Genomic DNA, 26,030 nt, shown 5'->3' with positions numbered 1-26,030 from the left:
GAAAGACGTGATCACTCTTGCTGCTTACGTTCATGATATCTGTAACTGTAATGTATTCGGAATCACACTGTCTGCTCTCTAACCTACTGTACAGCGGATTTTATTAAGTAGTCTTTGTACAAGTTATACGTATATTTCACGTTTCATTAATCATATTTTATTGACTTTATCTTCTTTCTACATCTACATGGCTAATCTGCAAATCAAACTTACGATCCTGGCAGAGGGTTCATCCAACCACCTCTTGAAGAGGTGGTTCTGGGACACTCAGATCTTTAGGACGGGTGGTAGGGACAGAGCATCGAGTGACATTATACTGAGTGCACTATCCGAAAATTACCTCGAGCAATTAAACAGAGCACCGACTCGTGAAGATAACATCTTGGACCTACTGATAACAAACAGACCCGAACTTTTCGACTCTGTAAGTGCAGAACAGGGAATCAGTGATCATAAGGCCGTTGCAGCATCCCTGAATATGGAAGTTAATATGAATATAAAAAAAAGGAGGAAGGTTTATCTGTTTAGCAAGAGTAATAGAAGGCAGATTTCAGACTACCTAACAGACCAAAACGAAAATTTCTCTTCCGACACTGACAATGTTGAGTGTTTATGGAAAAAGTTCAAGGCAATCGTAAAATGCGTTTTAGAGAGGTACATGCCGAGTAAAAGTGCGAGGGACGGGAAAAACCCACCGTGGTTCAACAACAAAGATAGGAAACTACTGCGAAAGCAAAGAGAGCTTCACTCCAAGTTTAAACGCAGCCAAAACCTCTCAGACAAACAGAAGCTAAACGATGTCAAAGGTGGGGTAAGGAGGGCTATACGTGAAGCGTTCAGTGAATTCGAAAGTAAAATTCTATGTACCGACTTGACAGAAAATCCTAGGAAGTTCTGGTCTTACGTTAAATCAGTAAGTGGCTCGAAACAGCATATCCAGACAGTCCGGGATGATGATGGCATTGAAACAGAGGATGACACGCGTAAAGCTGAAATACTGAACACCTTTTTCCAAATCTGTTTCACAGAGGAAGACCGCATAGCAGTTCCTTATCTAAATCCTCTCACAAACGAAAAAATGGCTGACATCGAAATAAGTGTCCAAGGAATAGAAAAGCAACTGGAATCACTCAACAGAGGAAAGTCCACTGGACCTGACGGGATACCAATTCGATTCTACACAGAGTACGCGAAAGAACTTGTCCCCCTTCTAACAGACGTGTACCGCAAGTCTCTAGAGGAACGGAAGGTTCCAAATGATTGGAAAAGAGCACAGGTAGTCCCAGTCTTCAAGAAGGGTCGTCGAGCAGATGCACAAAACTATAGACCTATATCTCTGACGTCGATGTCTTGTAGAATTTTAGAACATGTTTTTTATTCGAGTATCATGTCGTTTTTGGAAACCCAACTCGCTTTATTTGTTCATGAGACCCATAAAATATTAGATACAGGCTCCGAGGTAGATGTTATTTTCCTTGACTTCCGGAAGGCGTTCGATACAGTTCCGCACTGTCGCCTGATAAATAAAGTAAGAGCCTACGGAATATCAGACCAGCTGTGTGGGTAGATTGAAGAGTTTTTAGCAAACAGAACACAGCATGTTGTTATCAATGGAGAGACGTCTACAGACGTTAAAGTAATCTCTGGCGTGCCACAGGGGAGTGTTGTGGGACCATTGCTTTTCACAATATATATAAATGACCTAGTAGATAGTGTCGGAAGTACCATGCGGCTTTTCGCAGATGATGCTGTAGTATACAGAGAAGTTGCAGCATTAGAAAACTGTAGCGAAATGCAGGAAGATCTGCAGCGGATAGGCACTTGGTGCAGGGAGTGTCAACTTACCCTTAACATAGACAAATGTAATGTATTGCGAATACATAGAAAAAAGGATCCTTTATTTTATGATTATATGATAGCGGAACAAACACTGGTAGCAGTTACTTCTGTAAAATATCTGGGAGTATGCGTGCGGAACGATTTGAAGTGGAATGATCATATAAAATTAATTGTTGGTAAGACGGGTACCAGGTTGAGATTCATTGGGAGAGTCCTTAGAAAATGCAGTCCATCAACAAAGGAGGTGGCTTACAAAACACTCGTTCGACCTATACTTGAGTATTGCTCATCAGTGTGGGATCCGTACCAGATCGGGTTGACGGAGGAGGTAGATAAGATCCAAAGAAGAGCGGCGCGTTTCGTCACAGGTATTATTTAGTAACCGTGATAGCGTTACGGAGATGTTTAGGAAACTCAAGTGGCAGACTCTGCAAGAGAGGCGCTCTGCATCGCTGTGCAGCTTGCTCGCCAGGTTTCGAGAGGGTGCTTTTCTGGATGAGGTATCGAATATTTTGCTTCCCCCTACTTATACCTCCCGAGGAGATCACGAATGTAAAATTAGAGAGATTCGAGCGCGCACGGAGGCTTTCAGAAAGTCGTTCTTCCCGCGAACCATACGCGACTGGAACAGAAAAGGGAGGTAATGACAGTGGCACGTAAAGTGCCCTCCGCCACACACCGTTGGGTGGCTTGCGGAGTATAAATGTAGATGTAGATGTAGAAGAGCATGCGGACAAAAACGAACATCTACATCAATCCGCTATTTGGGCTTGATGAGTTGAAAATTTGTGTCGGTCGCGAAGCGTGTTCAGATGGCGGAGAAGGTAAGCAACCAATATATAGAAACGGGGCGTCCAGTTTCGAGTTCTTGTCTAACACAAGTTTTCAACATTCACCACCGACTTATTTCAGTGCCTGTAAGGCGGCCTAAGTCCTGTAATAAAAGTATTTGCACTTATGCCCCTAACATTCTGTATATTGAAGTGTGATATTGGTTTATATTTGTTAATAGGTCGGTTATTAATTTTCTTCGGTCTTGAACGTTTACCTTATTGGTATAGCCAACACTGTATTGACATAGACTCTTATAAGAGCATGTATTGCGATGTTCAGACGTGTCCTAACCTCATTTTACCAGCTGAAACTACGCTTGGTTTTATGAATGATGCGGCAGTGATTTAATTGCATAATTCTGCTTAAAATATTTCCCGCAATTTCTTTTAGTGATTGTTACATTAAAGAAATTTTCTGTTTTGCTTATTGTTCCAGATCTGAAGATGCTGCAACGAACAGCCGAAACTAATCATCAGCTAATATGTTTTTATTTGCTATCCTGACTATTAAAATATTGTGTAAAAATATTTTAAATTTCTTTATAAAAAATAACGCAGCATTCATAGTCTGTGTTAGTTATGTCGTGTTTTCTTTTGTTCGTCTAGTGTGAAAGCTTGTTCACAGATACAAGCGAATGGTGGTGAACTTGGTGAATTGTCTGAGAATGCACATTCACTTGAGTTCGCTGTCATTCACTCAAGTGTAAAGGCGACTGACTGCTCGTATGATTAAGTGGGATTTACTTTCAGACGAATACATCAGAGTTTAATATTTCAGGCTGGCTGCTAGCTCGCGATGTGCTGTGGCTGCTGGCGTTCTGCGGCTTCGCTATCAATTATTCTGTTCGAGTCAACCTCAACATCGCCATCGTGGCCATGGTGAAGGGCAGCGCGCCGCTTGCGAGGGAGGCCGAGAACGTCGGATACTGCACGCAGTCCGCAGCTATATTTCAAAATACCTCCGACGTTAGCATCACTAGCGATCAAGGCAGCCTCTGGAACGTCGTCACTGGCGCAAACACTACCAGCTTCAACACGTCATTGGAGATTGGCAGTACCAACCAGCAGGTTGTGAAATCCGTTTCCGTGAGACAGATTCTTTTCTGCTAGTATTGTGACAATTCTTTATCAGTATTGTTGTTTCATATTTTGGAAACTAGAGCTGGATTAATTTTGTTTACCTTAAATTCATTCCGTTCATGTGTCCCTTGATTATTGGCTTGGGAAGTCATTTTTCGCACCAGGAGGTAAACTCTCGGAGATGGAGGGACAGTTGGGATATCTTGAAAAAGCTACGAAACTTGCGTCGACGGTGTACTGGAGAATGTGAGAAGGAGATCATTAGAGATTGGTCGTAAGCGAACTAGTCTTTCATAGTTCACTTCGGTCGCGCCTTTCTACTCGTAGTTCCTGGGAACGGGAAGTGGCGGTCTCGTTCCCGCAACGGCACGTCGGCCGGTCTCGTTCCAGCCTCGGTCCCGTTCCCGTCTTTCTCGGTCTCGGTCACCCTCGGCCGGACTCGTCCTTCTTCGCGTGACCACTCGTCGCGGTTCCTTTGCCATCTGCTCCTAATTACTTCAGTATCGAGTTGTTCTTTTCGTTCGCTGCGCACGCCCATTCTAGATCTGTTTCAAACCTTTTTTTGATCTCTGGACTTCTGGTTCTTTTCCTATTCTATTCAGCGTCCACGATCGGTAATTAAAATGTATTTTATAATTATGTAAATTACATAAAAATTAAGTGGTATGTAACACATACATCTCTTCAGCTAACAAAAGGGCATATCAGCGTACTTCATTATTTCGATAAACAGCAAAAGGCATACTTATAAAAAGGCAAGATTTTTTGTTATTACACATACAAAGGAAGTCGGCACGGCACACACGAGTGGCCATTTTCCATCTGTTTTTTGATCCAAGGTATAACGGGATGTCTATTGTTATGGAAGGCAGATCGACTTATAACCGAATGAAGCCCGCGCTCCATAATCGAGTGTCTGGTGTCACATTTTGTAAAGAGAATACGAAAAGTTCTACAACATTATTTCAGTGGTGCACGGTGGTGCACGAAAAATCGGCCGTGAGTACTAGACTGCTCATTGTCGCCCACCAATCGTCATCTATTGTTTCGAAGTTGTTGTTTGCATTAGGTTATTTTGCTTAATTATTACATGTTTATCTATCCTGCTCGTATCGGCAACAAATCGTGCGTAATTGGCGAGCAGTCTGTACTCGGAGCCGGTTTTTCGTGCGCCACCTTATATTGTTTCACTGCGATTAGACGCATAACGCTATAGTTGACTAAACGAGAGGTTTTGCCGAATCACGAAAATTTCTTCTACACGTGTGTGAAAATCCTGTAATGAATAAAAACTCTGTACTCCAGGGGGGAGGCAAGTACCTTGGCGCCTTCCATCTTCAGTCACCTATGCTACTAATTTTCAGTTTTTCATAAGAACCATATGCCATGCACATATAAATGATGAACGAGTAAAAATGAACGGTTCCCAAAAAAGAGCGATCACCGGTGAACTAGTTTCCCAAGAATGAACGAGTTTGCCCATCCCTAGAGATTATGGTTTACGCGCTTCATTAGTGTAGATGACATATAGGAGAGAAGATACCGCAGAGCTAGGGGCCACCTGCAGTGTAATGGAAGGTTCGGCAACAGGTACCGTTAACTGTGACAAACTGTATGAGATGTGATTTGAAGTGTGTACAACAGGCTGGATACAGTTAACTGGAAGTGCGTTTGTCTAGAGGCTGAACAGGAGACTGGTGAATGATCTACACTGCGCTGAAGGAAGCAATATAGTGGATTTTTAGTTAAGTTAATGGGACAGGAGATGGGTGAGGTACAGAAGTTGGTCGGCAGAAAAAAGTTGAGACAACAGCAATCCCACTTAATAGGGAGAAGGTTCAGTATGTGTAGATCTGTTGGGGGAGCGTGAATTCGAAGATATTAACCTGAACACTTAAGTGAATCTACCTGGTCGGAAGGAAAGTTATGATTTGGGAGGCTTTCCAGAGCTTCAGATAATAGGTTCGTAACATACATAGTGTAACGGGTATACGTGCGGATATTTCTGTTTTGTGACTGAGGACGGTGTACTGAACAACATTACATCAGTATTTGCGTCATTTTGTAGACTGATAATTTTAGTCGTATGTTTCTAGGTAGTGTAGTACCTCCAAGTATATGTGGGATGAGCAAGCCATTACTGCTTATTTTCTCCTTGACAGCAGGTAAGGTGTCGAAGTATAGATGCGTGGATGCAAAACGGTTAGTGTATACTGACAGGCGTAGTCTACTTAGTGGTGCGGTTACGACCATGGAGAAAACATCAGGTAGTAAATTATGTGACATGTTTGTGGGAAGACTGCTCGATGCAGAGAAGAAACAACCAACACACTCATGTGTGTAGATATTAAGGTACAACATACAAAAATATCTGCCCTTATACCCGCATATACTGAGCTGACAAAAGTTATGGGATACCCCTAAAATCGTGTAGGGCCTCCCTTTGCTGGGTGTGGTGCAGGAACTCGACATGGCATGGATCAGCAAGTCGTTGGAACTCCCCTGCCTCTATAGACATCCATAATGGCAAAAGTGTTGCCAGTGCAGGATTTTTCACACGAACTGACCTTTCAATTAAGTCCCACTAATATTCTGGGTGGCCAAATCATTCGCTTGAGTTGTCCAAAATATTCTTCAAACCAAGTGCGAACAATTGTGGTCTCTTGACATGGCGTATTATCATCCATAGAAAGTCTACCGTTGTTTGGGAACATGAAGTCCATGAATGGCTGCAAATGGTCCTTAATTAGCCGAACATGATCGAAGGGATCGCTGGGTCAAGTAGAAATCTACAGATACACCAGTCACTGAATGTTAGCCCGTATTTTGACTGGTGGGAATCTTCCTACACGTCGGTCAGGGGAACTGAAGATGACGAATATATATCGCCGAAATTGGATGCTCAATAAAATAACAACTGGAAACTTAGACGGCTTAAAGGTGTTTTGATTAGATATTCCATTGCTATTTTCAGTCAGTGATCCATGTTAACACAGCCTACACAATTATGGAGCCACCACCAATTTGCACACTGCCTTGATGACAACTTGGGTCCATAGCTTCGTGGTGCCTGCGCCTCAATCGAACCCAACCATCAACTGAAATCGGGACTCATCTGACCAGACCAAGGTTTTCCAGTCGTCCAAGGTCCAACCGATATGGTCACGAGCCCAGTATACGTGTTGCAGGCGATGTCGTGCTGTTGGCAAAGGCTCTCGCGTCGGTCGTCTGCTGCCACAGTGCATTAGCACCAGATTTCGCCCCCACAGTTCTAACGGATACGTTCGTCGTACGTCCCACTTTGATTTCTGCGGTTATTTCCATTTCCGTTAGTGCTGACAACTCTACGCAAACACCTGTGTTCTCTGTCGTTAAGTGATAGCTATCGGCCACTGCGTTGTCCCGTGGTGAGAAGTAAAGCTTGAAATTTGATATTCTCGGTACTCTCGATGCTGTGGATCTCGGAATACTGAATTCCCTAACGATCTGTGAACTGGAATGTCCCTTGCGTCTAGCTCAAACTGCCAGTCCACGTTCAGAATCTGTTAATTCCCGTCGGTGTAGGCGATACTACCGCCGTCTCTATAATTGCTAAACTCCATCATATGACTTTTGTGATCTCACTGTAATTTCCTGGCGACAGCTGTATGCTCCTGTTGTGGCTGTTGTGTACGCCAGAGCTCGTATCTGGGGGAAGGGGGTTTCTCCTGCATGGAAGCGATGAGTCGGTCTTTTCCGAATCTTCGTAAATAGATAGTGGTCGGATCATGTATGGCTGAGATGAAAACGAGTAATTTTGGCATGCAGACCGGTGTTTTCCAACACCGGCTTGGATAGGTAGTTCTGAAAGTCCTGGCAGAAAGCAGCACCTTGCAGAAGCGTCATTAGTGGGAACAGCATATGGCCAATGAAATCGCCTACATTCTGTTCTTGACTATGACTGGCTGATAGGGCTGATTGTTAAGTAATTTCGTGAAGCTGTTTTGAGGTCACTAAATTGGCATTCTGAAATACTACTTATTAACCCACCGTTATTGATTAGTGCAGCTGATAAAGGCTGATCGGGTAATATTTGCACGGGAGTTCTTTCGTATCAAATCCAACAAATCTAATTAGGAGGTCAGGCAGCAATAATCGGTACATATTTTGTTGTTGATTTTCTATATCTGTTGTCTAAACAGCACAAGTGAGGCAGTTATTCCTTCGTCTGAAACACTAATAACGGTTAACTCATCGTAGGTCATCATATGCCAGTATTCTTCATGTGCCACTGAATGCACAATCCTCAAATGCAATCCAAATCGAGGGTGTCCGGCGCGGTTGTCGCGTAATCGCGGTGCACAATTGAACACTTAAACACTTCAAACAAATCACTCAGTTAACACCATTTACGTGTTTGCTGGAGGTCAGTCCCACGACTTTTGGTGACACACAAGGCCGTTAAACAACTGGAAACGAGGTCGGCCGCCCTGCCGAAATCCGCCCTGCCCTATCAGCAGCCAACAGCTTACTTGCTCAGAGTCTCAACACTGACTACTTCCTGACGCACTCGGCGCTCGCCTATCGATAGTACCTACTGCGACCTGCGTGAGGCAAAGATATATTGTTCTCAATACGTAAGGGACGCTTGACCCCTTACATCCCCCCCTCCCCCCGAAAGGACTGCTTTGAAACCGGAGATGGAAAGGAATATAGACAGAGTTCACAGTGACAGAAAGAGAATACACATATAAGTGCAAGTACAATGAAATTTACAAATTGAATGGTAAATCCTCTGACTCCGGACGTAAACTGCCTCTACAACACATATTATATCTAAATTACAATCTATCCTTAAGACACAACTCAAAATTGTAGTTTATTGAAACAATACTATCACATATAGATTATAACAAAACTCCTTTCTACCGCAATTGATAAACTATACAACACTGGATATCTATTGAATCATAGTTTAACAAAACTATTTCCATTTCGGTTCGTCTCAGCGAGGTTTGCGTCCAGGACACAACTTAATTCCTACTGTATTAGCACCACACATTACAGGAAATAACTATCTCTAATTAGACTAATATCTACTTAACCCAATATATCAGTGACCAAAAACATAGTACATAACAAATAATACTTATTACAAATGCAGATAAATGACAATAATTTATTCTCTACTCAATAATGCATATATGAATCCACCATCAGTGTGGCCATTAAAAAATCAATCTCTAAAGAAAAGCCTTTCTTGTTGGCTACTAATTGTCTTTCCTGCTTTTGAGCGTCTATTATTAACATAGTTCACAGAATTGTCCATATCTAGGTCCCTATTAATAAACACTACAATATTCTAAATACTAAAACTTCTCACTATAAAGGATAGCTATATCTCTGTCCTTATATGCAATTCGTCCCTTAAATATGGTCAAATCTTTTCTCATCATGAAAACCCATAATCCTGAATAGATACAAATATAGTAAATAAAAGACAACGGCTGACACTTGAACATCAGTTCACATGACCTTTATTCTCCAAATACACATAATAACCAAAAAAACACCCATACACATTTATGTTTATGCCTGGCTAGGCCCTAATTCATCGTCCTGATTACTTCTCTCCTCAGGGTTGCCCCGATCTTCATGCGGATAGTATCTCTTTATATTCTCAACATGTTCCTTGCCATGGACTCGATTGGTTTGAGCATATTCCAGCTCCACAGTATTGGGGTGTTCGATCTTGATAATTCTATGTGGTCTCTTGTATACATGGTTAAATTTATGTATTTCATAATTTATCTTCTTCGACTTTCACCAACACTAGGTCTCCTACAGTCCACGTTATAAGTTTCACCAATTTATCATGCATTTCCTGTCTCCTTTTCGCCTTCTCCCTCATGTTCATTTGTACTAGTTCGAGTTTCCTCTCCCAAGTTACCTTCTCTCCTTGTTCATATTCGATCAACTCACGAAAAACACTGTTAGGTATCTGTTTAAGTGAGATTTCGCATGGTGCAAATACTGTTGAATCATGCCGAGGTGGTTCTGAGTACTCTCGAATTCTCCCAGGTATTCCTTCCAAGTACCGTGTTTCTTGTCACAATAGGTCCGACACAAACGATTTAACTCCATCATCCGTTCACCCGGGTTCGAGGCTGGTCTGTATATACAGATGTCAATCTGTTCTATTTGATGCCTATTCGACATTTCCCTCCACTCCTTGGATCGGAACTAGGATCCATTATCACTTAGGATTTGTTTCGGTTTACACACATTGCTGAAGTAATCTTTTTCTAACTTATTAATAATGGCCTTGCTGGTCGCTTTCTTTAATGGATAAAACTCCACAAATTTAGATATTAATTTTTCTGCAACTATGATTTGGACGTAATTTCCTTTTGCCACTGGCAAGGGGGCCGAATAAGTCCACTGCCACGATGTCTCTAAATGGTTCTGGTATGACCAGATGCAGGTAACCTTTATGTTGGACACTGATAGTTTTAGTTTTGTGCTGCGAATACATAGAAAGATAGATCCCTTATCATTTAGCTACAAAATAGCAGGTCAGCAACTGGAAGCAGTTAATTCCGTAAATTATCTGGGAGTACGCATTAGGAGTGATTTAAAATGGAATGATCATATAAAGTTGATCGTGGTAAAGCAGATGCCAGACTGAGATTCATTGGAAGAATCCTAAGGAAATGCAATCCGAAAACAAAGGAAGTAGGTTACAGTACACTTGTTCGCCCACTGCTTGAAAACTCCTCAGCAGTGTGGGATCCGTACCAGATAGGGTTGATAGAAGAGATAGAGAAGATCCAACGGAGAGCAGCGCGCTTCGTTACAGGATCATTTAGTAATCGCGAAAGCGTCACGGAGATCATAGATAAACTCCAGTGGAAGACTCTACAGGGGAGGCGCTCAGTAGCTCGGTACGGGCTTTTGTTAAAGTTTCGAGAATATACCTTCACCGAAGAGTCAAGCAGTATATTGCTCCCTCCTACGTATATCTCGCGAAGAGACCATGCGGATAAAATCAGAGAGATTAGAGCCCACACAGAAGCATACCGACAATCCTTCTTTCCACGAACAATACGAGACTGGAATAGAAGGGAGAACTGATAGAGGTACTCAAGGTACCCTCCGCCACACACCGTCAGGTGGCTTGCGGAGTATGGATGTAGATGTAGATATAGATGTAGACAGGTATCTCAGGTACTCAGCAACTTGCATATAAACCTTCCAATGTTGTTGAAGGCGCAGTCCAATTCCAGTTTCTCAAGGCATTTCTTAGGTCCATAATGGGCATTGCTATAATGTGTACCAGATCAACTTGTCTGTTATATGCTCTGCTATATGTAATCTGCAGCTGTCTTCATCCTCTCTTCTTCTCTTGTACTGTATTCCCTGGTGGATATAATAGTGTTTCCTAATCTTTTCTTCACCAGCACATCTATACTTAGTCTTGATTAATTTTAGTTTTTCGTCCTAGTTCTTCTCTCTCAATATGTTCCTCAAGAACCTCTTCACAAAATCTTCCTGCTATACTCCATTAAATTTATCCAAACTTCTCCCCCTTCCGATCCGCTCATGGCTGTTCCCCATGAATCGAGTGGCAACTTTGATAACGCATAAGGTATGGTGTGTGATTTACCAGGCTTGTATATCTCTTCGAAGTCATAATCTTGCAATGCCAATACTCATCTCATCAAGCGGCTGTGTCTCAGTTTACTTGTACTTAAGAATGTTAGGGCGTTCTGGTCTGTGACTACCTTTACATATAGTTCTGCTAGATAATAACGAAATCACTCAAAATCCCACACGATAGCCAGTGCCTCTTTTTCAGTAATGCTATATCTCCTTTCTTGTGCATTCAAGTTTCTGCTACCAAAGGATGTGGTCTTTATCACCTGGGTATCTCCTTCTTTCTCGATCTGGTATAAATGTGTGCCTAGTCCATAATCTGAGCTATCTGCTCCCAAATAAAAATCTCTAGAGAAATCAGGATGGCATAATGTATCTGCATTACACAATGCTTCTTTAATCCTTTCAAATTCTTCCTGACATTCGCCATTCCAGTGCAAGGTTATTTTGGCTTTAGTAAGTGTTTTCAGTTTGGGGACAGTGAGTACAGGTTCCTTCAGGAATTTTCGATAGAACTCACAGACGCCAAAGAATGCTTTCAGTTGCCTTTTATTACAAGGAACTGGAAATTGCCTAATTGTCTTGAGCTTACTTGGGTAAGGGTAAATACTCTCTTTTGTAATTATGAAGCCCAAGAATTTTATCTGAGATTCACCAAATTCTGACTTATCCAAGTTTGCTGTCACCCCAGATTCCTCAAACACCTGCAAGGCTCTCTCGAGTTTCTTTAAATGTTCTCCCAAGTCTCACTTGCAATTAATATATCATCCATGTAAATAGTAACCTTCTTAAGTAATTCTTCACCCAAAATCTTGTCTAATGCTCTAATGAATTTCAAGACTGACATATTAAGCCCAAATGACAAGAGTCTAAAATGATAACTTCTGCCACCATATGTGAAGGCAGTGTACAGACGTGACTCAGGGGCCAGAGGTATTTGCCAATAGCCGGCAGTCAGGTCAATGCTACGAAGTATCTTTACACCCTGAAACCTTTGAATTAATTTTCTGTCGTTTCTGGCTTGTCTGGCTCGTGTTCAATGATTTTATTTATCGTAAGTGCATCCAAAACTATTCTCACCTTCCCATCTTCCATGTCTACCACAAATAATGGCCTATTATATTGGCTCTCTCAATAAACCCAAGGTCAACCATTCTTTGTATTTCCTCTTCTACCACTTGCCTTTTAGCCTCAGGGATGGAGTATTGTTTAACACTGAAAGGCTTGTGTTTCTTAATTTTCAATTTACATTGTACCCCTTTCATGATTCCTGACTGCTGAGAGAAGACGTTGCTGTGCTTGTGTAAGATCTCTGTTAACCTCTTCCAAATCTCTTCATCCAAATGTGTCATATCTTCTAATTTCTTGCCAATAGCATCTTCAATAAGTTGATACACTTGTGCTAATCTCTCGTAGAGTATCAATACTTCCTCATCTTCTGGTTGTTCTTCTGTAGGCCCCTCCACATAACACAAATTCACCTGTCAGAACTCTTATTCCTCATCTGAATTCTTACTTTCTACCAGGGTCAATTCTCTCCTTTCTCCCTCACATCCTTTTACACCCATTGTGCATTCATTGTCCTTTTACACTCATTGTGCATTCATCGAAATTCATGATTGCTTCTACTTTGTTCAGCCAGTCAGTTCCCAAAATAATTGCCATGTTCAGACCTGGTACCAACAAAAACGTCGCTTCATATACTTCTCCCTCTACTTCAAATCCAGTCAATGCTTGTTCCTTAATTGGCTTACTTTTGGCACCTACAGCATTTACAACTTGGACACTATTTACAAGGAGACAGGTAAGCTGGCGTTGGTATTCCGTATCTGTTCATATAGCTTCTGAGATATGGCACACACTTCCCTCCTGGTGTCAACTAGGGCATCAACATTTATTCCACGCATCTTTGGCTCTGAGCACTATGCGACTTAACTTCTGAGGTCTTCAGTCGCCTTGAACTTAGAACTAATTAAACCTAACTAACCTAAGGACATCATTCACATCTATGCCCGAGGTAGGATTCGAACCTGCGACAGTAGCGGTCGCTCGGCTCCAGACTGTAGCGCCCAGAACCGCACGGCCACTCCGGCTGGCCCCACGCATCTTTATCCTGACTACAGGTAATCTCGGTTCTTTGGAACTCTGTTCCTTTTCCCTCATGAGGTCTTCTCTCAGATCACCATCATCATCCCTAATCAGATTTATATGGGTCCTCATTTGTCGCACTCCCGACTGGACCTAATCAATTTACCGAACTCCTTTCCTCCTGATCTTGGGCCTCACCATTTCTTTGCCTGCCACCTTCTCTCTTATATTCCCTTGCTTTTCATCTCTTCTGGAATCGCTTTGGAACCAACATCCATTTCCACAGCCCCTACTCCCATGATAGTCTCCTCTTTCCCAGTTGAATGATTGGTTATTAAACTGATTCCGTTGGTAGTTGTCTTCTGTTTGGCCCTGCTCACCTGCTTGACTATTCTCTCGCCCACGTGTGTATTCCAATTGCTTTCTATCTTTAATCAGACTTCCAGACAAGGTTTCTTGCATCCTCTGCCTTAGTATTCTCTTAATTGCAGAAATCATTATCTCATCATTTAAGGGTTGCTCTGAAGTTTCATTCAGTTCTCATAAATGCTCAGCAAATTTTCTCAAGGTACCTCTCCAATTATTAACAAACTTTTGATGGAGCAGGTTTTCCAATGTTGCACACTGATGGCTCTTTGACCAGTGCTTCTTTAAAAACTCTCCTTCATACTTCTCATAACTACGAAATTCGTCTTTCTTCTTCTCTCCCCACGTAAAAGCTTCACCTTCCGTTCTATCTGTCGCAAATTGAATTTTGTCTTTGTCTTGAAAATGTGTTGTAAAAATGCCTCTCAGCCATTTCATGAAAATCATTGGCTGCAGTGATCCCTTTGGCTTATATTTTTGTCCCACATAACCTTGTGGATGCCTGTTATCACCACTCATTAATGTTATCACCTTACCTTCCCTTATAGCTAGTGTTGCATTACCAATCTTTCTGTTAGTCTCCTCAGTTTTCGTTTCTAATTTTGGGATATCGTCTTGTAAATGTTTCATATCCTGTGTAATCCTCCTATTATCTTCTCCCTTCTGTACTGCTATTGAGTTTTGTATATTTCGAGCTAATTCAGTCTGTTTGTTGCCTAATCCCTTAATAGCTACTTCACATTGTTGTTGCTTCTGCTTATCCCCCCTCCCCCTAATTCTTCCTTAACTTGTTGAACTTCTTGGGCTTTCTCGTTTATCTCCTCTCCTCAGAGCAAGTTTACGTTCTTCTGGAATCTGCCTTCTCTCTCCTCACAGACTTTCCTCACCTCTTCCTTATAATCCTGTAATTCTCTTTCCAAATTTTCTTTTTCTTGTAATGTCACCTTTATTTTCTCACTGATGGCGTCAATCTTTTCTTGGGTTATTCTATTGGTTTCCTCGATTTTCTGATTGGTGGCTTCAATTCTGGCTTTAATCTTTTCTTGGGTTGTTTTGTTGGTTTCCTCACTTTTCTGATTGGTTTCCTCCATTTTCTGATTGGGTTCCTCCATTTTCCGACTGGTGGAATCAATCTTTTCTAATATCGTCAAAAACATGTCTTGCTGCCCTCTCTCTACAATGTTTGATTTACTACTCCCAGATTTATTTGGTGTCTCGAGATAATTGGTGGAATGTGCTAACGAGCTTTCTATTGACATTCACGGTCACTGATCCGTGAATTATCTCTATCCTCCTATTCTATCTCCATCTTCTCAGCTTCTACCTCCGGAATCTTCTTAGACGAAGACATGTACAACCTCGCCATCGCATGCTGTGACACGGAATCATGGCACCTGAAGAAATCTGAAAAGGGTCAGTGCATAGCGTTCTAAAATCTTCCATAGTTAGCAGCTGCAGTTCGGAAGCCATTCATCGAGCGAGGTGGCGCAGTGGTTAGCAGACTGCACTCACATTCGAGAGGGCCACGGTTCAAATCCCCGCACGGCCATCTAGGCTGAGGTTTCTCCTGATTTGGCTAAATCGCTCCAGGCTAATGCCGGCTTGGTTCCTTTGAAAAGGACGCGGCCAGTTTCCTTCTCCGTCCTTTCGTAATCCGAGCTAGTGGTCTGTCTCCAATGTCCGCGCTTTCGGTGGGACGTTAAACTCTAATCGACCTTCCTTCCTCTTTCAGAGTGCCCTCAAAAAGTAGCAGCTGAGATTACATTATGTATCCAATGCCCCTCGGCATCACAAGGTCATTGCGGTATTGTCTGAAATTTGTGCAACTGTGGTTGTCGAACCCGCTGGAGTTGTATTTGTTCCAAGGACTACACTTTATCTGTTGCAACCAGAGGCGCTTGTGATATTTGGAGAAAGGAAGTCAACGCAATGGCCTGCGTGTAACCAGTCCAGCTTGCAATACACGGCGTCGAATCGTCGATGCAAGGGGATTCAACGCTCCAGCTTAGAGTTCTCACTGTGGACGGAGGTGTACGGTAGTTATTGCCATGCAGACAAAATGGCTGTGGTAATAGTTTTGTAGTTAAGTTAGGCATTCGTCTCTGGATAACGTGTTACGCTGAAGAGCTATACTGCCATTTTGTGTCACGTTTCCAGTTTGTTTGATGGCTCCTCACTGAATGAGCATGGCATCAAACTGCTGACCTTTTTGGTCACACAAACAAAGGGCGCTGTTGGGCTCATTTGTACGCCATATCTGTGCAGCTTTAATCACGTTTTGCTGGTACACTGTTCTACATATCTTTCGTTTCAGTGGAGACCTTCTTTTTCGGTATTACAATTTTTCCACAAGTTAGTGTCTTTCCTTTCTTACGCGTCGGTATGATAATGCATCGAAGGCTTTCTGAAAACCTAGAAATGTTGAATACACTTGGTTACCCTTGTCCTTTGCTCGAAGGATATCATGGACGACGAGCACAAGTCAGTTGTGTACGGTCATTGCTTTCGGAATCGACGCTAATTGCTACTTCCTAATTCATCGTGAAAAAACGAAGTAGCCAATCTGCATCGGTTTCCTGAGTGATTTGATGCGGTCCGCCACGATGTCCTCTCTTGTGACTATTTTTTCTTACATACACATATGTTTTTGTAGCCTGAAAATACAGGTTGTCCATAAAGTAGGTACCAGTTATAAATTTTAATAGCGTCAACTGTTACTGTTTTAGAGTGTTGTTTCAAGGTAACAATTAAAGAGTAACTACAACACTTTTAGATAAGCGTATGCCTGAGTACTGCTCTGTTGTTTCCCGCTTGTGGTGTCACTTATGTCATATAAGCAAACTGCCGACCCCTGATCTTAAAGCGTTTTGTTTTCCGCAGTTTGGTAGGAGTGAATCTGTAATTCCAGTTGAACGTTCGTTTCGTTTAAAGTTTAACAGTGATCTTCCATGTGGGAAAAGATCCGCCGACAATGCAGTCATTTCGAAACGACCAGATGTGAGTGTAAAGTGGAAAGGACAGAACCACCAAAAGCGTTGTTGGCGGTGTCACAGCATCTTACCTGCGTAGAGGAAGCAAGTCTTGAACATCAGTTGCCAAAGACGACAGTGTGGAAGGTTTTAGGGAAACATTTACATATACGTCTATGCCAATTACAGTTGGTACATGTTTTAGAGCCGGATGACTAATCTGTACGTTGTAATTTTTCAAATGAAGTGTTGCAGTAGGGAGATGACGTTCTTGATCATGTGGTGTTCAGTGATGGGGCAACATTTGATCTAGGTTGGCAGGTATATACCCGTAATATTCGTATCTGGGAATTAGAACATCCTTACGAACTTGTACAAAATTAAAGAGTTTCTCAAAATGAAATGTTTCTGTTCTGAGCCCGACGTCAAACGTATGAACCATTTTTTCTTTTTGTCTTGATGAAATTACCCTAACATGGGTGGCTTATCGGGGTATGTTGCAAGAATGGCTCTTTGCCCCACAGAAGGTGAACCCGAAAAATTTATTTAGCAAAAAGATGGAACCCCTCCCCATTGGTACCTCTTGGTATGAGAGGGGCTGAATGTCGAGGTTCGTGACCGTTGGATTTGTCGTAATAATTAATATGACAAAACCCTTTTCTGCGTGGCCTGCACGATCACTTGACTTCACACTATGCGATTTTTTCCTTTGGGGCTTTATAAAAGATGGTGTCATGATCTGCCACTACCTAATGATTTTCCAAAGGTGAGAAACAGAATCTATTGTTTCCACTACTACGTACATATTAGCCAAAGTGTGGCAAAATTTATATTTTAGGTTGAATGGTTGCCGTATAAATGAACGTGCACATACTGAACATTTGTAGGAAAACCTAGGTTACCTTGTCTTCTATTTGATGTATAATTTGCAGTAAGTAGAGTAAATTAACTGCTATACAACTGAAACTGGGACATTCGTTTAGGGGCACTTTGTATTTTAAGTTTTCCCAGTATGGGAACAATGAGAAGATGGCTGTGTATTTCACAATGATCACATGTTCAGTTTCCACAATAGTCAGCCATAAGATCAGGTTTGCGCCCTTTCGTTACTCGCATTTTATGACGTCCAGCTGTTAAAGGACTTCATACACATTATAGACTATGTGATAAAAAGTGTCCGGACACCCCCAGAAACATACGTTTTTCATATTAGGTGCATCGTGCTGCCACCTACTGCCAGCTACTCCATATCAGCGACCTCAGTAGTCATTAGGCATCGTGAGAGAGCAGAATGGGGCGCTCCGCGGAAGTCACGGACTTAGAATGTGGTCAGGTGGCTGGGTGTCGCTTGAGTCATATGTCTGTACGCGAGATTTCCACACTCCTAAACATCCCTAGGTCAACTGTTTCCGGTGTGATAGTGAAGTGGAAACGTGAAGGGACACGTACACCACAAAAGCGTACAGGCCGACCTTGTCTGTTGACTGACAGAGACTGCCGACAGTTGAAGAGGTTCGTAATGTGTAATAGGCAGACATCTAACCAGACCATCACACAGGAATTCCAAACTGCATCAGGATCCACTGGAAGTTCTATGGCAGTTAGGTGGGAGGTCAGAAAACTTGGATTTCATGATCGAGCGGCTGCTCATAAGCCAAACATCACACCGGTAAATGCCAAACAACGTCTCGCTTGGTGTAAGGAGCGTAAACATTGGACGATTGAACAGTGGAAAAACGATGTTTGGAGTGACGAATCACGGTACACAATGTGGCGATCCGATGGCAGGGTGCGGGTATGGCGAATGCCCGGTGAACGTCATCTGTCAGCGTGTGTAGTGCCAACACTAAAGTTCGGAGGCGGTGTTGTTATGGCGTGGTTGTGTTTTTCATGTTGTTTTGCGTGGCACAATCACAGTACAGGCCTACATCGATGTTTTAAGCACCTTCTTGTTTCCCACTGCTGAAGAACAATTCGGGGAGGGAGACTGTCTTTCAACACGATCGAGCAGCTGTTCATAATGCACGGCCTGTGGCGCAGTGGTTACACTACAGTGACATCCCTGTAATGGACTGTTCGGCACAGAGTCCTGACCTGAATCCTACAGAACACCTTTGGGATGTTTTGGAGCGCCGACTTAGTGCCAGGCCTCACCGACAGACATCGATACCTCTCCTCACTGCAGCAGTCCGTGAAGAATGGGCTGCCATTCCCCAAGAAACCTTCCAGCTCCTGATTGAACATATGCCTGCGAGAGTGAAAGCTGTCATCGAGGCTAAGGGTGGGCCAACACCATATTGAATTCCAGCATTACCGATGGAGGGCGCCACGAAATTGTAAGTCATTTTCAGCCAGGTGTCCGGATACTTTTGATCACATAGTGTATATCATATATTAATTTGATCAAGACCTTAAGGCAGTGATGCACAGTCCGCGGTCTGTCGCTGGTCTGATGGCGGCCCGGCTCTAACCGTTTGTTCGTGGAAATTGGCAAAAGTAGAACCAAACAGCAAAGCAACTGTGAAATCAAGCGTGTATCATGTTTCAGATTAAGCTGCGTAAGTAATGTTTGTGTAAAAACCCATTTCCGCAATCATCGGTGTTAAATAAAGTGAATATTTGTGGAACAAGTGTCGTGAACTAGTATACATACAGGGTGAACATTAATAAAACGATAGACTGCAGGGACGGATTCCTGGCGGATTCTGTATCTACATCTACATCTACATTTATACTCCGCAAGCCACCCAACGGTGTGTGGCGGAGGGCACTTTACGTGCCACTGTCATTACCTCCCTTTTCTGTTACAGTCGCGTATGTTTCGCGGGAAGAACGAATGTCTGAAAGCCTCCGCGCGCGCTCGAATCTCTCTAATTTTACATTCGTGATCTCTTCGGGAGGTATAAGTAGGGGGAAGCAATATATTCGATACCTCATCCAGAAACGCACCCTCTCGAGACCTGGCGAGCAAGCTACACCGCGATGCAGAGCGCCTCTCTTGCAGAGTCTGCCACTTGAGTTTGCTAAACATCTCCGTAACGCTATCACGGTTACCAAATAACCCTGTGACGAAACGTGCCACTCTTCTTTGGATCTTCTCTATCTCCTCCGTCAACCCGATCTGGTACGGATCCCACACTGATGAGCAATACTCAAGTATAGGTCGAACGAGTGTTTTGTTAGTCACCTCCTTTGTTGATGGACTACATTCTCTAAGGACTCTCCCAATGAATCTCAACCTGGTACGCGCCTTACCAACAATTAATTTTATATGATCATTCCACTTCAAATCGTTCCGCACGCATACTCCCAGTGTTTGTTCCGCTATCATATAATCATACAATAAAGGATCCTTCTTTCTATGTATTCGCAATACATTACATTTGTCTATGTTAAGGGTCAGTTGCCACTCCCTGCACCAAGTGCCTATCCGCTGCAGATCTTCCTGCATTTCGCTACAGTTTTCTAATGCTGCAACTTCCCTGTATACTACAGCATCATCCGCGAAAAGCCGCATGGAACTTCTGACACTATCTACTAGGTCATTTATATATATTGTGAAAAGCAATGGTCCCATAACACTCCCCTGTGGCACGCCAGAGATTACTTTAACGTCTGTAGACGTCTCTCCATTGATAACAACATGCTGTGTTCTGTTTGCTAAAAACTCTTCAATCTAGCCACACAGCTGGTCTGATATTCCGTAGGCTCTTACTTTGTTTATCAGGCGACAGTGCGGAACTGTATCGAACCCCATCCGGAAGTCAAGGAAAATAGCATCTACCTGGGAGCCTGTATCTAATATTTTCTGGGTCTCATGAACAAATAAACCGAGATGGGTCTCACACGATCGCTGTTTCCGGAATCCATGTTGATTCCTACAGAGTAGATTCTGGGTTTCCAAAAACGACATGATACTCGAGCAAAAAACATGTTCTAAAATTCTACAAGAGATCGACGTCAGAGATATAGGTCTATGGTTTTGTCCATCTGCTCGACGACCCTTCTTGAAGACTGGGACTACCTGTGGTCTTTTCCAATCATTTGGAACCTTCCGTTCCTCTAGAGACTTGCGGTACATGTCTGTTAGAAGGGGGGCAAGTTCTTTCGCGTACTCGGTGTAGAATCGAATTGGTGTCCCCTCAGGTCCAGTGGACTTTCCTCTGTTGAGTGGTTCCAGTTGCTTTACTATTCCTTGGACACTTATTTCGATAGCCATTTTTTCGTTTGTGCGAGGATTTAGAGAAGGACTGCAGTGCGGTCTTTCTCTGTGAAACAGCTTTGGAAAAAGGTGTTTAGTATTTCAGCTTTACGCGTGTCATCCTCTGTTTCAATGCCATCATCATCCCGGAGTGTCTGGATATGCTAATGTCACAATAGATGTTCAAAGTGGCGTCCGTGGGACGCAATGAACGCGTTCACACGTCACATCATGGATTGTCGTACTTTGGCTTACAGCATGTTGGTGGGCCACCTGCCTGGAGCATGTGCTAGGATTCGTCTAATAATCCTGTAGAACCCTGTGCTCCAAATCTGGTGTTCGCACAGTCCGCTGACTCCCTGCAGGTTCGTCTATCTGAAAGGACCAATAGACACCATCTCTGGTTGTTCCTGGCATGAATACCGGACAATTCTGCTGCTTATAGTACGCTCCGTCAATCAAACAGCCTGCAACACGCGACGAACAGGCGGAACGTGTTTAGAGGAACTCCATTAGTCAGCATCATCTACCGTGGCAACGATACATTGCCGTACATATGTTCATAGGACCTTCTTTCCTTCATATCCAGTCAGGAATCATTCCCTGCCGTTTGTCGGTTTTATTAATGTTCAGCAAATCTGTACAGCCCTTTATGATGGCAAACATGAGGCATCCACAAAGGACTTAGGTTCCAATAATAAATACTTATCTACATATAAATACTTATAATGTGTAATTGTAATATTTAACGTATTGACATTCTCGATGAATGTCACTCGTATGAAATGTTTCTAGTATGGTTCAATAATCCGATGCCTGTTTCCTCCATAAGGCACACCTGGACCCCGATTCAACTTACGCGCTGTTGGAGGATGGCCTCTTTGACTGGGATGAAAAGCAGCAGGGTCTGGTGTTGGGCTCCTTCTTCTGGCTGCACTGGTCCACACAGGTAATCTGTCGGCTGGTGTGAAGTGGGCAACTGCTGAAGGGCTAACAGAGGGGCTTGATGCACGTCTGTGGTTTATGCGTGATTACAGATCCACTCTGCAGCAGATACTGACCTTTGTAACATATACCTAAGTTGTGCTGCACTACTGATTATCCAATACACAGGAAACTCAATCGCTAGCGACCACTTATAGGTTACCATGAAAAGATGTCCAGATTCAGCTTCATGCAGAACAACAGAAAAGCGTCCATAGCTGAAGCTTCGCTACAAAGAAGGATTTCAGTAAATACACATTAGAATAGTGTAAAACATGGCAAATATTAATTATAAGTCATGCAGGTTAACAATAAAACAGTGAGTTGCGCAATATTGCATGGTAACATAGACAGAGGACTTCGCGTTTTGAAAGCATCATGCCGTTTAAAAATCGACAATTGTACTGGAGTGGACTTACAAATGCGGTATTTCTACGAGTTAGCTGGCAACTATTAACAGGTATGTTCACTGTAATGGTTCTGTTCAACAAGTAGATGCACTCGTTGTTATTTACTGACTGCTATCTTAAGTGATGAGGGTCATACTGTCCTTTAAAATGATAATAAAGACAAATATCGTTTGAAAAGATGGGCTACTAGCCAGACAAAAACCAGGTAGGAAGAAGTAATTGAAACAGTGCACTAACTGTCGTCACTGATTACTGGATAATGATTTTAAGCTCGTCGAGCGTCCATCTACATTTGCACATCACTGATTAACGGCAGTCAAAAGATTGGGTTTCCGAAAACGAAAGAGCACTGACAAAATCCAGGAAGAGCGATAGCGTCTCTTTTCTTGTTCTCACAGGTGACAGGTAATTATCGTTTAGAAAAGAATAAAGCGGTAACTACTGGGTCTTATTACACAACACCATGGAATCGTTTGGGTAGGACACTGAAACAAAATGACGAAGACTAGCGCGCAATATTGTGTACTTTCGCCGGTATAATTTGTGTTCTCAAACGTTGCCTGGTGTAGTGCCATAATAACACAAACTGGGGTTCTGAGTTTTCCAACTCCGTATTTGTGAAATATAAGGTCACGACACTTTTTTCATTTAACCTAAAAATGGCTTCGAGGGAAGAAATTTTCGTTGCTCTAAGAGGTTAACACTGCTGTTAAAGAGTGCCGTGTAAAACAGAGTAAAAATAATTACTATAAATGGTCTGAGTTAACTCGTGGCTCTGCGGCTCAATAAATTACAGATTTTACGAAAAAATTTTTTTTAATAATCTTATCAGTCAACACTTCTAGAACACAAGTAATTCAAAAATTAATAAACAAAGCAATATACTCTGCGCGAAGAATGAAATGGTAGACATGTATCAGACGATAAAAATAAAACAGAGCTAACATGTGGCATGATTCTTGTCTCCAAGTAACTCGCCTCTCAACAATCTGTACACTCTGCACTTAGTCTTCCGAATATTATACAGACTACTGCTTACGTTGATGATTTAAATAATGAAAAAGAGCACCAGTTACTTATTTTTCATGCTTAGCACAACGCGTTTCGAGAATTTATTCTCAATTTTAAGTGCATTTACTTACATAAATATCTTTTGTGACCTTTTCATGTGTGATTTTCTGCCTCTCTTGCACTGCAGTTGTTGTAGTTGTCGTTTTGAGGTTACACTGTAATCGGAAAAGCAGACAAAATGAATCTTGAAATATTTTCATATGCTGATATTAGAGATAGTATTTCTGTTTGTCTAGTTATAAGTACTGTGCCTCCTCCACAACACAGAATATCACACACAGGCAAATCATCATTTACACTGTTTGCTGGCCGCGTGGAATGGCCGCGTGGTTTGAGACGTCATGTCACGAACTGCGAGGCCGCTCCCGCCGGAGGTTCGAATCCTCCCTCGGGCATGACTGTGTGTGTCGTTCTTAGCATAAGTTAGTTTAATTTAGTTTAAGTAGTGTGTAAGTGTAGGGACCGCTGACCTCAGCAGTTTGGTCCATTAGGAATTCACACACATTTCATATTCAACATTGTTTGCTGTTGTAATCAAAACATGTGACAAAGATATAACAACACTATTGTTTCACAAAGAGCTTGTACACTGTCAGAGGTGTTACATTTCCTGTGGACTACATGATATAACAAAGTTGTCGTATAAAATTTTTTTCACCATTACTAACTATTGAATTATCGATTGCTGTCTCTCTCTCTCTCTCTCTCTCTCTCTCTCTCTCGCTATGAGGAAATGTTTATGTTGATGACAGTTACTACAGTTATCATATGCAGGAGAAATATTTGAAACAATAGGTTGTCATTGAGAATTTTTTCACCTTGCTTTCTTTTTTTGTGTGTACTAAGTTTCAAGCTCCCCTATTAAGTAAATTGCATGTGATTTTCGGGAGGAGGTGGAGTATCCTAAGATTTTGTTCTATGTTTTCGAATGGGTGCCCATGTTTTTTATGTGTGTTTCTGTTGCTGAATTTATGTGTGTAACAGCTGCTGATGTGTTCATGTATCTAATTTTAAAGTTCCTGCCAGTTTGTCCTACGTAGTAGTTTCAGCGTGTTTTACAAGTGATTTTGTACCTCCCTGAGTCTGAGAATTCGTGTTTTTTTTTATCGTTTAAGGTGTGGACTAATATCTGTTGTAGTTTGTTGTTTTTGGAGAAAGCTACTTTTATTCCTAATGAAGAACGCTGCGGGACTCTTGGAACTGTTTTTTGCGGGTAGTGAAACACACATCACAAATAGATCACCGATACCAAGCAAACACAGTCAATACTTGGCAATAACATTCGATTGTTCGCAACACCACCCAAAACATAACATCGGAACGAGTGTTCATTCCCTGGTGTTGTGAAATGTGAAAACGAAATTTCAGATAGTATTTATCAGAAGAAGAACAGCTGTAACAAAGGAAAAAGAATACAACATGTAGGTTAACATACACGAAACCTGCAAGTACAACTTTAAATCATTACTGCATCACACACTGCAACGCCAAAGAAACTGGTATAGGGATACGTATTCCAATAAAGATATATGTAAACAGGCAGAAGACGACGCTGCCGTTGGCAACGCCTATATAAGACAAGTGTCTTGCGTAATTGTTAGATCGCTTACTGCTGCTACAATGGCAGGTTTTCGAGATTTAAGTGAGTTTGAAGGTGGTATTGTAGTTGGCACACGAGCGATGGGACAGTATCTCCGAGGTAGCGATGAGGTGGTGATTTTCCCACGCGCTCATTTCACGAGCGTACCGTGAATATAAAGAATTCGGTAAAACATCAAATCTCCGACATCGCTTCGGCCGGAAAAAGATCCTGCAAGAACGAGATCAACTACGACTGAAGAGAGTCGTCCAACATGACAGAACTGCAACCCTACCGCAAATTGCAGCAGATTTCAATGCTTTGCCATCAACAAGTGTCAGCGTGCGAACCATTCAACGAAACATCATCGACATGGGCTTTCGTAGCCGTAGATCCACTCGTGTACCCTTTATGACTACACGACACAAAGCTTTACTCCACGCCTGGGACCGTCGACACCGACAGTGGACTGTTGATGACAGGTATCATGTTGCCTGGTCGGACGAGTCTCGTTTCAAATTGTATCGAGCGCATGGACGTGTACGGGTACCGAGGCAACCTCATGAATCCAAGGACCCTGTATGTCAGCAGGGGACTGTTCAAGCTGGTGGAGGCTCTGTACCGACGGACTTGTGCAATTACAGCAGTACAATGCGACACCCTTCATGTCCGAAATTGCTACAGAGTGGCTCCAGGAACACTCTTCTGAGTTTAAACACTTCCACTGGCCACCGAACTCCTCAGACGTGAAAATTATTGAGCATGTCAGGGATGCCTTACAACGTGCTGCTCAGAAGAGGTCTCCATCCCCTCGTACTCTTAGGGATTTATGGACGGCCCTGCAGGATTCATGGTGTCAGTTCCCTCCAGCGCTACTTCAGACATATGTCGAGACCATGGCACGTCGTGTTGCGGCATTTCTGCGTGTTCGCGGGGACCATACACGATATTAGGCAGGTGTACCAGTTTCTTTGG

The 26,030-nt window shown here is 42.6% G+C and overlaps 1 protein-coding gene across 1 annotated transcript in view; it reads left to right on the top strand.

The window, feature by feature from the left end:
• Nucleotides 1-26,030, top strand: part of LOC126236786 (putative inorganic phosphate cotransporter) — a 205,097-nt gene that overhangs the window by 26,732 nt on the left and 152,335 nt on the right. Inside the window, exons 2-3 of the mRNA XM_049946369.1 lie at nucleotides 3,451-3,740; nucleotides 21,844-21,960. Coding sequence (XP_049802326.1) covers nucleotides 3,451-3,740; nucleotides 21,844-21,960 — 407 coding nt within the window. The remainder of the gene's footprint in view (nucleotides 1-3,450; nucleotides 3,741-21,843; nucleotides 21,961-26,030) is intronic.

Source organism: Schistocerca nitens, chromosome 2 (assembly GCF_023898315.1).
Source record: "Schistocerca nitens isolate TAMUIC-IGC-003100 chromosome 2, iqSchNite1.1, whole genome shotgun sequence".
In the NCBI taxonomy this organism is placed as follows: Eukaryota; Metazoa; Arthropoda; class Insecta; order Orthoptera; family Acrididae; genus Schistocerca; species Schistocerca nitens.
The sequence above is the reverse complement of the archived record's forward strand: the minus strand, read 5'-3'. Positions and strand labels throughout refer to the sequence as shown.